At 42.5% G+C, this 14414-nt stretch overlaps 1 protein-coding gene across 8 annotated transcripts in view; it reads right to left on the reverse strand.

Annotated features, from left to right (window-relative positions):
- Positions 1-14414, reverse strand: part of HDAC4 (histone deacetylase 4) — a 224581-nt gene that overhangs the window by 22644 nt on the left and 187523 nt on the right. For all 8 annotated transcript variants that reach the window (XM_056537011.1, XM_056537015.1, XM_056537012.1 and 5 more), the window contains 6 exons: positions 13008-13063; positions 12830-12917; positions 12622-12741; positions 8634-8731; positions 7879-7997; positions 659-792 (listed from right to left, as the gene is read on the reverse strand). In XM_056537011.1, coding sequence (XP_056392986.1) covers positions 659-792; positions 7879-7997; positions 8634-8731; positions 12622-12741; positions 12830-12917; positions 13008-13063 — 615 coding nt within the window. The remainder of the gene's footprint in view (positions 1-658; positions 793-7878; positions 7998-8633; positions 8732-12621; positions 12742-12829; positions 12918-13007; positions 13064-14414) is intronic.

A 14414-nucleotide genomic window follows, 5' to 3' on the forward strand; every position in this document is an offset into this window, starting at 1 on the left:
TCCTTCCACCCCTCAGAAAGACAGTGCTCCTGAGCTAATGAAGAGGGATAAAAAAAAGGTATTTCCACAGCGTTTTAAACCTCAATAAACACAGGGATAGGCATAGTTAGAGTAAGGGACAGATGGGGAGGGGGATCAGGGAAAGTTTAGTTGATGACAGGTACTCTTTAAGTCTTGATTTAATAGACAACACTGGCTGATGAACATGAAATGATAAGTTTCCACTTGGGTTTTTTTCTGGCAGTTTTTGAGCTAAAGTCAGAAGTGGATCCATAAGGGAGGAGAAGTATAAGTCCTTCCTTTATATGTCCTATTCCTTTTGAATACACTTCTGGCTTTGGCTCAAAAACTGCAGTGGCAGATATCCAAAAACTGCCAGAAAAAAAACAAGTGGAAACTTAGCCTCAGGTAAACTTTGAATATATTTAGGGTCATTATCGGTCATCTATGATGATCTATACTCTGTCATTGCGATGCTCCTGCCTTTACTAATTTTAATAGAGAATTCATTAATAACAGTTTAAGAAACATTTCTGAAAGGTGCACAATAAGACACTGGCTGTGGAAACAAAGGATAAATAATTAGAACATTATTTAGCTGTATATTTAACAGTATATAGAACCATACAGGCAGAGTCAGTATTTCAATCTCTCTTACCTCATTACCAAGCAAAGCAGACAAGCAAGCTTCAGAGGCATCACAGATCGCCGTCAGATCATGGCCTCCCTCCAATGCAAGGATGACACGACCTCCAGCCAACTCCATAAGCTGCTTTGTCAGATAGCCAAAACCTTGGGAAGAAATGTAAAGAAGTCAATGCCTTGCACGAAGAACTAACATTCTTGTTAAAATGACAGCCATCTCAGAGGTACCCGAAAGACCCCATTATAAGTAACAAGGGTCCTCAGATACAAATAGAAACATGCAATGCAAATGTACAGAAAGAGATACAGATATAATAGAAGAGTTTGCTTAGCACATTCATATATTTGATAGTATTTGTAATTTTTCAATATAGGACCAGGAGTTTATTAGTATTCAGTGCTTTATGGGTGTGAGTCCACTTTTCTCTGGTTTTTGTTTATGAGCCTTTTGAGCACAAGGTAGTACCTATTTTTATTGTATGTTGAGCCCCCTGCTGTATTGCTGTAGAAGAAATGCTGGTGGACATTTCAGCAAGAAAATGATCCCAAACACACAATCAAGGAAACTCTCAAATTGTTTCAAAGAAATAAAATCCCCTGACTTATCTCTTATTGAAAATCTATGGAAAGAAGAACTGAAGATCATAATTCATGGAAGAAGCCCCAAACACACACACAAATATACATATACACACACATTATAATTATATTATATATATATATATATATATATACACACACACACATACATACACACTAGCTGAGTACCTGGTGTTTCCCGGTTTTTCCTTCCTAATCCTTGTTGGGGAGGAAAATAAACAAAGGAGGAAGCTTTTGACCTCCTATCCCGTCCCCCTATACGACTGCTATGGACCATCGGTTCTCTGAACTTTGGACTGCCTTTACTTCCTATCAATCAGTAATGGTGACTTAAGTGGATGAACTGCGGCAGGAATTTGTTATTCTGCGACATGAGATCCAGAAGATACGTGAGCGCACTGAGGAGGTGGAGCATAGGGTCTCTGCAGTGGAAGATACTCTCCATCCTTTGCCTGACAGAGTTGATTCACTACAGCGCCAGATGACGGGAGTTCTGAGCCGAATGGATTATATGGAGAACCTGAAAAGGTGGAAGGGAATGACCCTGTGTTATTCCTCGAAACATGGCTTAGGCTTAAGGAGATTCTTCCAGTGGACACCTTTTCTCCTTAATTCTCCATTGAATGGATCCAAAAGGGTCCCAGCTAGGCCTGCTCCTCCGGGGGGTCCTCCTCGTCCCTTCCTGGCCAAACTTCTACTCTTCAAGGACAGGGATGCTGTTCTGTGTGCAGTCCGACTCAAGTGAGGTAATTTGTGATAGGAGCAGAGTTTTTTTTTTACCCTGATTTTTCTGTGGAATTACAGCAGCGAGTGCAGTTCACTGAAGTCCGGTCGAAATTGCGTGCCAAGGGATACAGATATGCAATGCTATATCCTGCTCGCCTGAGAGTGGTGGATGGAGCCTCTACTAAGCTCTTCACCTCCCCGACAGAGGCTCTTCATTGGATTGATGCTGCCCCCCGTTAGACCTCCGGATTGAACTGTCCTGGACTCTTTTGCTCATGACTGTCCTCCCACTATATCCCATAGTTAGTGGTTAGGGAGTCAGGTCTTTCCTCTCAGGGTCTCCCTAGGTTCCGGCTCTCCCTAGTGTTTCTCCGGGTAGTATACCGTAGTTGCTGGCCATTCTAGCGTTTGTGGCAGTAGGGTTCTGGTATTAGTAGTGTTTTAAGTTTACTTGGCATACTTCTGATGCTCCGCAGTAGTTGTATTTAGGGTATAGGTCTGCACTGTGTTAGGACGTAGATGTTTTACTATGTTCCGTTTAGTGTTAGACAGGGAATTTGGGGGAATGTTTTGCTTATGCTTTGTTTCATCTGTTTATGTGTTTTGTGTTTCTGCCCCATCTGTTTTTATGTTGATTGCGTGTAGTGTGTGTGATCTCGGTGCTCTCTCCTTCCTTTACCTGATCCTCCTTTGGTCAGTCCTGCTTTTGTTTCTGGATGTCTTTAGTGATGGGGACCCTAAAAGTTATTAGCTGGAATGTTCGGGGGCTTAACTCAAAGTTCAAGAGGGCCTTATGTCTGGATTTTGTGAAGAGTCACTCTCCTCACATCATATGTTTACAGGAAACTCCAGTCACGGGACAGAAAGTTCTTGCCCTGAAGAGGGTTTGGATACCACAGGGCTATCATGCCTCCTTTTCTAATTATGCTAGAGGGGTCTCTATTTTAATTACTAAGTCCTTGCCATTGATTGTTTCCCAGGTAGCATGTGACCACTTTGGGAGGTTTGTGATATTACATTGTTCTCCGGGTTCTTTCTCCTTTGTTCTTGTCTCCGTTAATGTACCTCCGCCTTTTCAGGTCTCTGTGTCGGAGATGATTACTAAAACTGTTGTCTTTTTCCTCTGACCCTGTCCTTTTCATAGATGATTTTAATAATAATGATTTGGCTCCTGATCCTCTGCTCGACCACACCACTGATGTTGAACCTCGCTCCTCCTCTTTTAATACCTGGCAAATGGCGTTGGGCCTGACTGTACCTCTGGAGGTGGAAGTACCGCACTGCATCTTCTTTTTCCTTTTACTCTGCGGCCCATAGGTCCTTTTCTCGCATTGATATTGCTCTGGCATCCGATGGACCAACTACAGGCGGTAAGAGATGTTTCCTACACCACTAGGGGGATCTCAGACCACTCTCCTATACTTGTAGTCCTTAACCTAGGTCCTAGTCCCCCTTCCCGTGTTTGGCGCATGCACCCTGGCTGGCTGCAGGCCGAGGCTGTTACGGAGGCTTTAGGGGTTGTCCATGCTGAATACTGGGAGCATAATGCTTATCCTGACCCTTTAGTTCAATGAGGTGCGTACAAGGCCACAGTGAGGGGTGCTTTTATAGCGGGTCAGAGGAGAGTTAGGTTGGCTATGGAGAGCAAGTTGCTAAAGGAAGTGAGTTCTTAGGAGGCGGCTTATATTGGGGATCCTTCTCCTGATGGTGAGACGGCATGGGCCAAGGCTCAGAGGTCTCTTTTAGTTTTCCATAAGGATAGGGTTCAGTTGCGGTTAGCAGACAAGGAAGCTGCCCTATTTGAGTTTGGGGACAAGAATGGAAAGTTGTTTGCCTACTTGGCGAGAGCTAGCCGCCCTGCTGCCTCTATCCCATGTATTAGCGGCGTGGATGGTTCTGTAGTGTCTGAACCCCAGTTGATTAACTCAGTCTTCAGGGACTTTTACTCCTCCTTGTATTCTGCCACTTAAGTCCTGTCAACGGGAAATTTTGTTTTTAAGTGAGCTATCCCTTCCCATGCTGAGTCGTGCGCAGGCTTAGGCGTGGAGCAGGCCATTAGTGAACTTTCTCATGTGAAAATCCTGGGTCTAGATAAGACGATTGGTGATTGGCATAGGATGAATGGGGAGAGGCTGGCTCCTATCCTACAATTTTTCACTCGATGGCTGTTGGGGATTCTCTTCCTCACTCAATGAGCGAGGTGTTCATTGTGTTACTCCCCAAGCCTGGAAAGGACCCGTTGTTGCCTGATTCTTATAGACATATCTCCCTTTTAAAATGTTGACATTAAGATCTTGGCTAGAGTACTGGCTACTCGCCTACGTGGTGTCATCTCCTCCATAATTCATCCTGACCAATCTGGGTTTATGCCGGGTAGAGCTACTGATGTGAATGTTAAGCGCCTGCAACTCAAAATTGCAGCGGTAGGGGAGGGTTTTCCTAATGGAGTGGAAGTTAGTCTGGATGTCTGTAAGGCCTTTTAGTCGGTGCTGTGGCCGTATTTGTGGGAAGTCATGGGTGCATTTGAGAAGGTTTCCCTTTATGTGGTCTCTCCTGTCTCTAATCGACCTATGTGACCGGTTTGGTTCGATTTCGGTCTTACGGGTCGACTGTGCCAAGTCCTCTCTAATGGCGCTCTCACCTGGGGTCCCCCTTCCCTCCTCTCTTCCAACGGGTGTACAGGTAGTCTCTCATTTTAGATACCTAGGAGTGGATGTCACTGCGTCCCTGACAGATTATTTTCTCCTGAATTTGGAACCGATCTTATGCTCCACTGCGGAGCGGTTGAAGGCCTGGTCCTCACTCCCTCTATCCTTAGCTGGCAGGAGCAATATAGTCAAAATGATTTACCTTACTAAATTCCCTTACCTTTTTCATTTAGCTCCCCTGATTCCTCCTTTTAATACACCGTATGGTGCTCTGGGATCCATCTATTGGCAGGGAAAGCCTACCAGACTTGGTCGGGCCCTTCTCCAGGCTCCTAAACGGCATGGCAGCTTGGCTGCCCCTGATGTGTATAACTATTTTCTTGCCTCTAAACTGGTCTACGGAGCCTGGTGGATTGACCTGGATCTGTCAAATTCGGCTACAGCCTTGGCTGGAGCGCTTATGGGTTCAGATGAAGCTCTTACTAACTCACTCTACAGGTATCGCTCTCGCTCTTCTCTTCTTCTCCCTCTTCAAACTATAGCTAATGTGCGGTCCATGGGGTCAAGCAAATTTCAGCAGCCTCTTGTATCTCCTAGGGCACTCTTGTGTGGAAATGTGAATTTTCCTCACCTGCATGGGTTACAAGAGGCCGGTTTCTGGAGAACTCATGGAGTCAAATTTGTGATCCACTTGTTTAGAGAGGATCAGGTTTTCTTATCCTTTTCAGACATGAAGGAATGTTATAGCATCCCTGGAAATTACTTTTATAAGTATCTGCATGTGGCATGCGGTTAAGGAGCAGTTTGGCTCCTTCACGTTTACTCCTGGGTTTTCTGATGTGGAGCTTGGGGTTACCGGGAAGTATGCTTAAGTGAGTGCTTGGTTGTCTGTCTGTGCTGGGCCTTTTCCGGTCGGGTCTCAGATGTGCCCTTTACTGTTGACGAATGTTTATGCATACCTTTGACTTCCTGTCATTATTGTGGAGTTGGTCTATGGGACCTATGGAAGCTGTTTATGTTCTTTTTACCTTGTTAGTAACGTCTGTTTCTTAACCCGTTTACGCAAAATCAGGTACATGTACCTGATGAATCGCGGTGACTTCGCGCAACATCAGGTACATGTACCTGATGGACATAAACTGTCACAGCGCCGCCGCGCGCTGTGACAGTTTTATGAAACTTGCTGTGCTACACAGCAGGACCTCCCTGAAGCCGGCCAGGGACCAATCGCAGCGGTCCCCGGCCGGCGATCGCTGCTATTGGTCCGTCAGTTCAGACGAACCGAAAGCAGGGATCTGGCGGCGGTCTCCTCCTTCCCCCTCTCCTCCGTCGCTTCATTCAGTGAAGCGATCGGTGGTGAGAGGAGCCCCGTTGGGGGAGGCCGCCCGCAGCACTCAGGATCGGAGCGCAGCTCCGATCCTGAGTTAACCCTGTAGACGCTGCGGTCACTGTGACCGCGGCGTCTATTAGGATTACAGAAGGAGGGAGCTCCAACTGTCACCATCGGCGCTCTGCAAAGTGAAAGCAGAGCGCTGATGGTTGCCATGGCAACCGGAGGACTGACAGTAGCCTCCGTTGCCATGGCAACATGAGTGATCAGTCTCTACCTAAGGTAGGGACTGATCTTTCCAATGCCTGTCAGTACTGACAGACATAGGCAAAATTCAATGGAGTACAGATGTGTACTCCATTGAATTCTGTGTATAACAGTAAAACAAAAAAAGTTAAATGTGAAATAAAGTGAAAAAGAAATTAAAAAAGTGAAAAAAAAAATAAAAATGTGAAAAAAAATTAAAATAAAAAATATGAAAAATAAAATGAAAAAAATTGGAAAAAAATAGTCAAATAAATTATATATATATATATTACACCCCAACACAAACTCAAAAATAGTCCCCCCAAAAACATCAACATGTCCCGCAAAAAAAGAGTCCATACACAATTGCGTCAGTAAAAAAATAAAAAAGTTATGGCTCACAGAATACGGCGAATTAAAAACGTGATTTTTTTTTACTAAAATCGTTTTTATGCTATAAATGAACTAAAATATAAAAAAAAAGCATAGAAATTTGGTATCGCCGTAACCGTATCAACCTGCAGAGTAAAGTTAACATGTCTTTTATACCGCATGACGAACGACCTAAATTCTTTTAATAAAAAACAACAGCAGAATAGATTTTTTTATGTATATCACCTCATAAAAAATAAAATAAAAAACGCTCAAAGTGTCACATGTGTCCCAGAATGGTACCAATAAAAGCGTCAACTTGTCTCCCAAAAATATTTTTTCACCCCAAGGCCTCTGCAACTTTATATGATGCCAACAAAATATCCTAAACTAAAAGGGTGCCCCAAAATCCACATAGCACTCCTTCATGTCTGAAGCCTGCATGAGAGACACATGGCGCAAAACGGCCACATATGGGATATTTCTAAAAACGTCAGAATTCAGGGAATAAATCTTGAGTTTTATTTCTTTGTCAACACCTATTGTGTTACAGAAAAAAATGGATAAAAATGAAAAATCTGCAAAAAAAATGAAATTTTTAAATTCAGCCTCCACTTTGCTTTCATTTCTGTGAAGCACCGAAAGGGTTAATAAACTTCTTTAATGTCATTCTGACTACTTTAAGGGGTGCAGGTTATAAAATGGGGTGATTTATGGGGGTATCTAACATTCAGGCCCCTCAATTCCACTTCAGAACTGAACTGGTCCCTGAAAAATCAGATTTTGAAATTTTCTTGAAAATCTGGAAAATTGCTGCTAAACTTATAAACCCTCTAACATTCTAAAAAAGTCAAATAATGTTTATCAAATGATGGGAACATAAAGTAGACATATTGTAGATGTAAATTAATCATTAATTTGGTGCGATATGACTATTTATGGTACAAGCATAAAATGTAAAGTCTAGAAAAATGCAAATTTTTCATTTTTTTCGCCAAATTTTTCATTTTTTTTACAAAAAACGCTGAATATATCAATCAAAATTTACCACTAATGTAAAGTACAATATGTCACGAAAAAACAATCTCGGAATTGGATTGATAAGTAAAAGCATTCCAGAGTTATTACCACATAAAGAGACACATGTCAGATTTGAAAAAAAGGCCTTGGTCATTGAGGCCAAAACAGGCTGTTGAGTAAAGGGGTTAAAGAGCAAAACGTAAAAAAATACTTTAAAAAAAATTCAGCCACCCACCCACCCACCCACCCACACAGCAGCTACAAGTATCATTCTTTTTATGACCAACTTACATTTGGCTGAAACTCTGTACCCGCCCAGAGGAGCTGGATGCCCTTCTACAGCATCGAACCCTGCTGACACCAAAACAACCTCTGGTGCAAACTCCTTGGCTATTGGCAGCACCACAGTTCTGAACATGAAGACAAAAAAATAAAATAAATAAATAAAAAAAAACACATCTCAATGAGTATCCAACTCTCAGATCAAAATGCCACTTTACAACACTGAACTTACAAAAAATACTGTGACCTGGAAAATAAAGCATGGATCAACATAAAAGCGAGCACACAATACACTGAATTTGTTGAGTGTATATTCTGTAAACTATCCACTGAACAGGAAAATGTATGTCAAACCATGCCACAGATAAACAATGGCTTTTACACCCAGATGGGTGTCAAGTGGAAAGATATGCAAGCCATAAGACAAGAAGAATAGTCCATTGCACTCAGCTATGGATATGAAGACAAGCAGAAAAAGAAAACACATGAAGCAACACACAACAAGCACTTATAACATGCTAACTGATGTGAGACACAGTCAAGGGTTGTCAACCGTTATTTTAATACCTGCAAATCACATTAGTAGTGCTGTTAGAGTCCACATAAGGCGACCCAATAGATTTCAGTCCTTTGCTACTCACTGTGACTCAAAAACAGAGCCTTGATCCACAGGTTCAACATCGGAATATACCAGATAACTCTAGAATTTATAGCATTGACTAACAAAGGGCACATATATATTAACTCTAACACATTTATATTACCTGAAAGCAGCCAAGTAGTCAGCATCACCCATGGGTGGATTTAAGCCTCCAGTAAAAGCCATGTTCACATTGAAGCCCAAACCAGCTCCAGCACCAACCTGCACAAAAAAAAAAAAAAAAGTTTAAATACAAAGTTACAAGAAAATAGGATGATAGTTCTCTGTACTAAAGTGAGCTGGTCAAGAAGAGATGGTGAAGACAGACAATCTGTGGGGGGAAAACTGCATGGGGACATCTGTCAGTCCCCATATACATTAGAAAAATTCAGAGCAAATCTGACATCATTCCTGTGTAAGGAGGCAAAACAAGATAATCTACATTAGGTTTCAGACACTTCTCCCATCAGAAAAAAAGCAAAATAAGAGAGGTCCAAAAATATAGGTCAATAATTTGCACACAATTATAAAGAAATGTTATATCAAATATGTTAAGCCACTGCAATTCTAACCCACAAAGATACGCTGACGAAAATTTACTACACAAATACGTCAGAATTCTGACTATAATTTGGACAATCAAATGTGTGGTCACAGTAACCAAGCTCTACATTCACTAGACATCGTTCATGGATGTAGTGAAGCTAATGTTTAGTGAATTTTTATTTCACCAGCACCCTTGCTTTGCCTGAAGAGGGCAAAATAGTAGTTTCAGCAACATACTGCAAACATCATTTCCCATGATGCTTCATTCTCTGATGCCCTGTAACATGTGAGATCCCCCCATGTGTTGTATATGATTGATCAAATGCCATACACTAGGAGGGGGCGGGGGGGGGGGGGGGGGTTGTGGGCAGATATTGAGTTTGTGCTCAATGAGCATGCATCTGAGCTACAATGGTGCATGCATGCATGGTCACAGAGAATACCTAGGCCTGCCATATGATTGATGACATGACATAGGGGTGTACATTAACTGAGTGTGGACATGTGATGGATGCATATGACATCATGCCTCAAGGGAAGAAAAGGCCTACACCATTACATGACCTCGACTGCCACAAAGCTGAAGAGATCAATGTAAAACTGAAAAGTGCCTTCATTTGATGTAAAAATAATAAAAGCAGCAGAAAGTACAGATTCTTCAGACACCAGAAATAGTAATATCACCTTTACAGTAAAAACACAATGTATTCGCATTGCAGTTGGCTTTATGCAAGAAGTTCTTTTGAAATGCTGGTGTTAAGCTGCATTTTTATTTAAATACTTGCTAGTTTTAGCCATTCCACCATAATACACTGCTCAAAAAAATAAAGGGAACACTAAAATAACACATCCTAGATCTGAATGAATTAACTAATCGTATGAAATACTTTCGTCTTTACATAGTTGAATTTGCTGACAACAAAATCACACAAAAATGATCAATGGAAATCAAATTCATAAACCAATGGAGGTCTGGATATGGAGTCACGCTCAAGATCAAAGTGGAAAACCACACTACAGGCTGATCCAACTTTGATGTAATGTCCTTAAAACAAGTCAAAATGAGGCTCAGTAGTGTGTGTGGTCTCCACGTGCTCGTATGACTTCCCTACAATGCCTGGGTATACTCCTGATGAGGTGGCAGATGATCTCCTGAGGGATGTCCTCCCAGACCTGGACTAAAGCATCCGCCAACTCCTAGACAGTCTGTGGTGCAACGTGGTGTTGGTGGATGGAGCGAGACATGATGTCCCAGATGTGCTCTATCGGATTCAGGTCTGGGGAACGGGCAAGCCAGTCCATAGCATCAATGCCTTCCTCTTGCAGGAACTGCTGACACATTCCAGCCACGAGGTCTAGCATTGTCTTGCATTAGAAGAACCCAGGGCCAACCGCACCAGCATATGGTCTCACAAGGGGTCTGAGGATCTCATCTCAGTACCTAATGGCAGTCAAGCTACCTCTGGCAAGCACATGGAGGGCTGTGCGGCCCCCCAAAGAAATGCCACCCCACACCATTACTGAACCACCGCCAAACCGGTCATGCTGGAGTATGTTGTAAGCAGAACGTTCTTCACGTTGTCTCCAAACTGCAACGTCTGTCATATATGCTCAGTGTGAGCCTGCTTTCATCTATGAAGAGCACAGGGCGCCAGTAGCGAATTTGCCAATCTTGGTGTTCTCTGGCAAATGCCAAATGTCCTGCACGGTGTTGGGCTGTAAGCGCAACCCCCACCTGTGGACGTCGGGCCCTCATACCACCCTCATGGAGTCTGTTTCTGACCATCTGAGTGGACACATGCACATTTATGGCCTGGTGGGGGTCATTTTGCAGTGCTCCTCCTTGCACAAAGGCGGAGGTAGCGGTCCTGCTGCTGGGTTGTTGGCCTCCTCAACATCTCCTGATGTACTGGCCAGTCTTCTGGTAGCACCTCCATGCTCTGGACACTACACCGACAGACACAACAAACCTTGCCACAGCTCATTTTTATGCGACATCCTGGATGAGCTGCACTACCTTAGCCACTTGTGTGAGTTGTAGACTCCCATCTCATGCTACCACTAGAGTGAAAGCACCGCCAGAATTAAAAAGTGACCAAAACATCAGCCAGGAAGCATAGAAACGGAGAAGTACTCTGTAGTCACCACCTGCAGACCACTCCTTTATTGGGGGTGCCTTGCTTATTTCCTATAATTTCCGCCTTTCCGGAATGTGAAAATGATTGTCAGTGTCGCTTCCTGAGTGGACAGTGTGATTTCATAGAAGTGTGATTGACTTGGAGTTACATTGTGTTGTCTTTGTGTTCCCTTAATTTTTTTGAGCAGTGCAAGTAAAACTGGGTAGTAATATTAAAAAAATAAATGCAAGTATCCCCGGGCAGTACCCCTTGGTGCCTGCTTTGCCATAGTCATTTTCCCTCTCCCTCCCGCTGCCTTTCCCCATGTTCTTCCTTCGCCCTCTCCCCCACTCCCCCCCGTTTTTGTATGTCAAGTCTTGTCTATCCCCTTTTTGTTTCCACCCTGGTCTTGTCTGTGTCCTTGTTCTCTTTTCCCCTCCTTCTCCCACCCTTTCTCCTTGCTCTGGCTTTCTTACTTTCTGTTTTGTTATTCTTAGTTTTCATCTTTTATTCAGCTAGAGCACTGTGCAGCTGGTTATGTAGTCCATATGTCTAGGATCGCTGGATCCATTGTATGCCATTCCGTGTTTTGCTAGTCACGTGCTTGGATCTGCATAACTGCTGTTCTTCTTTGCTATTGTACTTTTTGTGTTACTTATTTTGGAAACTCAATAAATACAGAAAATTCAAGTTACACGCAGCATTCCAGAAGTACTTAAGACATATGGGCAACAGCACCATATTTTTTTTTTACCCTTAAAATAAGTATTATAGAGTGGTATATCAAAACCTGTGTAGAGGAAGAGTGGTTCAGTTGCCTATAGCAACTAATCAGATTGTTTCTTTAATTTTTTATTTGTTGCTATGGGCAACTGGTAAACTTTTCTCGACACAGGTTTTGATCTCCCCATATGTCACTTGAACAGCAGGGAGCAAACAAAAAAAAAGCAAAAAAGTGTTAGGGCTGCACGATTTTTTGCAAAAAACTATGGAATCATGATATTAGACATGATAGACATGAAATTTGGGAAAGGGGGGATGTGAAATGAAGGAAGACATCTCATGGGGGGGGGGGGGGGGAGGGATTGGACATAACATAAGGGAAATTGGACATGAAATGGGGTTGGGGAACGCACATGAAATTGAGGGGATTTCACCATTTGTTTATTACATCCAAATTGTATACCGAAATCGCAATTTTTACTTTTATAATCACAATATCACATTTTTCCAACATCGTGCAGCCCTAGAGTTTGTTTATAATTCCTTATTAGATCAAAAATTGCTATTTATGGTAGCATGTTATATATTCGTAAAATTGAAGGCACTACCAAGATTTATCCAGGAGCCAGGCATTGAAAAATGAGTTGCACTAAGAAACCACTTAGGAAAGCCTTAGCAGTGGAAATCATCAATATCATCACGGTCTACAAAACCTTGTATAACTACCTCATCAGGTGCGCCACTGCCTGGGAAGAAGTTTCCGTCATCATAGCGATGGAGTGATATGTAAAGGACACTAGGGTCAGTGTAGAAAGCCTGCTGGGTACCATTACCATGATGCACATCCTGAAATATACATAAGTCAATGTTGTAAAGCAACTTTATATTTTATGTTTAATATTATCAAAGCAACTGAGATTTAGTGGCTGCTCACCCAATCCACTATCAATGTTTTTCCAACATTGAATCTTTGCTGGAGAAGCTTCGCTGTTATTGCTACAGAATTGAAGTAACAGAATCCCCTATAATGTAAGTAATATTGTTAATGGAAAAAAAGGCCAGAAAGAATACCCACTTAACCCTCCAGATGACATCTTCAGGAGAGAACTTACATTGGTGTGCTCTCCTCTGCATGGTGACCAGGAGGCCTTACTACAGCAAAGCCATTCTGCAACAAAGAGGAGAGGACTGTAAAGTCAACAGAAGAGAAAGCCACACAAAAGCGAAAATTTATCAATCCATGAAAAGTTACAAGGCAATTTTTATCACCACTTTCTGAAAAAAGGATGTGAACAGGTAATAGGTTTAATAGGAGAGGTGTGGACAATACCTGACCTGAAAATACCTGAAATTTCTTTACGGCAAGATTTTCACTTAGGCCAGAAAAAGAGATGCCTGAGAAACTACCACTGAATTTGCCTGCTTTTTATGTTTTTTGTGGTATTTTTGCCTTTATGTGAAAACTGTGTCCACCCCTTTTTTAAAACTCTTAGTTAAAAATAAATCGTAAAACCGCCAGCGCAAAACCCACATAACATTTTTAAAGCGCACCTGTCAAAGAGCAAAAAAAAAAAAGTGATGTTGCTCAGTACCTAATCCTGATCATGTACACATCATTTTTATGTGTCTAGATCCTATATATCCCTAACAAATAGCATTTTTATCTTGCTCACTTGCTTTGTCTTCTTGCATTGTGGAGGGGGTGTGCCCATCTCTCTTCCTCACTGTGGTGACTCATCTGTTGAGTCTGGGAGCAGCCTGGCAGTCTGCAGATCACTGCACAGTAGTTTTATGCATACATTTTATATCTGTTCCTAGTAAAGCTGGATGCTAATCAACATAGCTGTCACTGTGTGTGTCATCCAGCTTTCACAGACTCCTGAATGTCTGATCAGATTCTTTGTCACTCAGTCAGAGAAAGCTTTGGCTGTTTTGTCCAAAAAATGCTAAAATGGCCCCCATGGCTGCGTCTAGATGTTAGCTGTAAGTCAATGAAAAAACGCAAAATTCTTTTTCCACTTTGCGTTTTTCAGTTTGGCTTTTTTTTTTATTATTCTTATTTTTTTTATCCTGCATTAATAGACAGATCGCAACAGGTGTCAGAAGTGACACTCGCTGCAGAGATGCGGAGCAGCTCTCTACAATGCTCGCAGCTCTGCACTATACTCCAGCCGGCCAGTGATGTGAATAGAATTCACCTCACTCATTCATATTTCCCGCCGAGAGCGGGGATTGGCTGCAAACATCCAGCCAATCACCACTCTGGGCGGGAAAATACGAATGAGTGAGGTGAATTTCTATTCACATCACTGGACAGCCAGAGTATAGTGCAGAGATGCGAGCGCTGTATGGAGCCGCTCAGCATCTCTGCAAAAAGATAGGACAATCGCATCGGGTGTGAGGAGTGACAACCGGAGCGATCTGTCTATTAGTACAGGTACTACTACTCCCATCATGGAACAATCTGTTCCATGCTGGGAGTAGTAGATCTACCTAAAAAAAAAAAAGTTTAAAAAAAA

Source organism: Hyla sarda, chromosome 8, assembly GCF_029499605.1.
Source record: "Hyla sarda isolate aHylSar1 chromosome 8, aHylSar1.hap1, whole genome shotgun sequence".
NCBI classification, from domain to species: Eukaryota; Metazoa; Chordata; class Amphibia; order Anura; family Hylidae; genus Hyla; species Hyla sarda.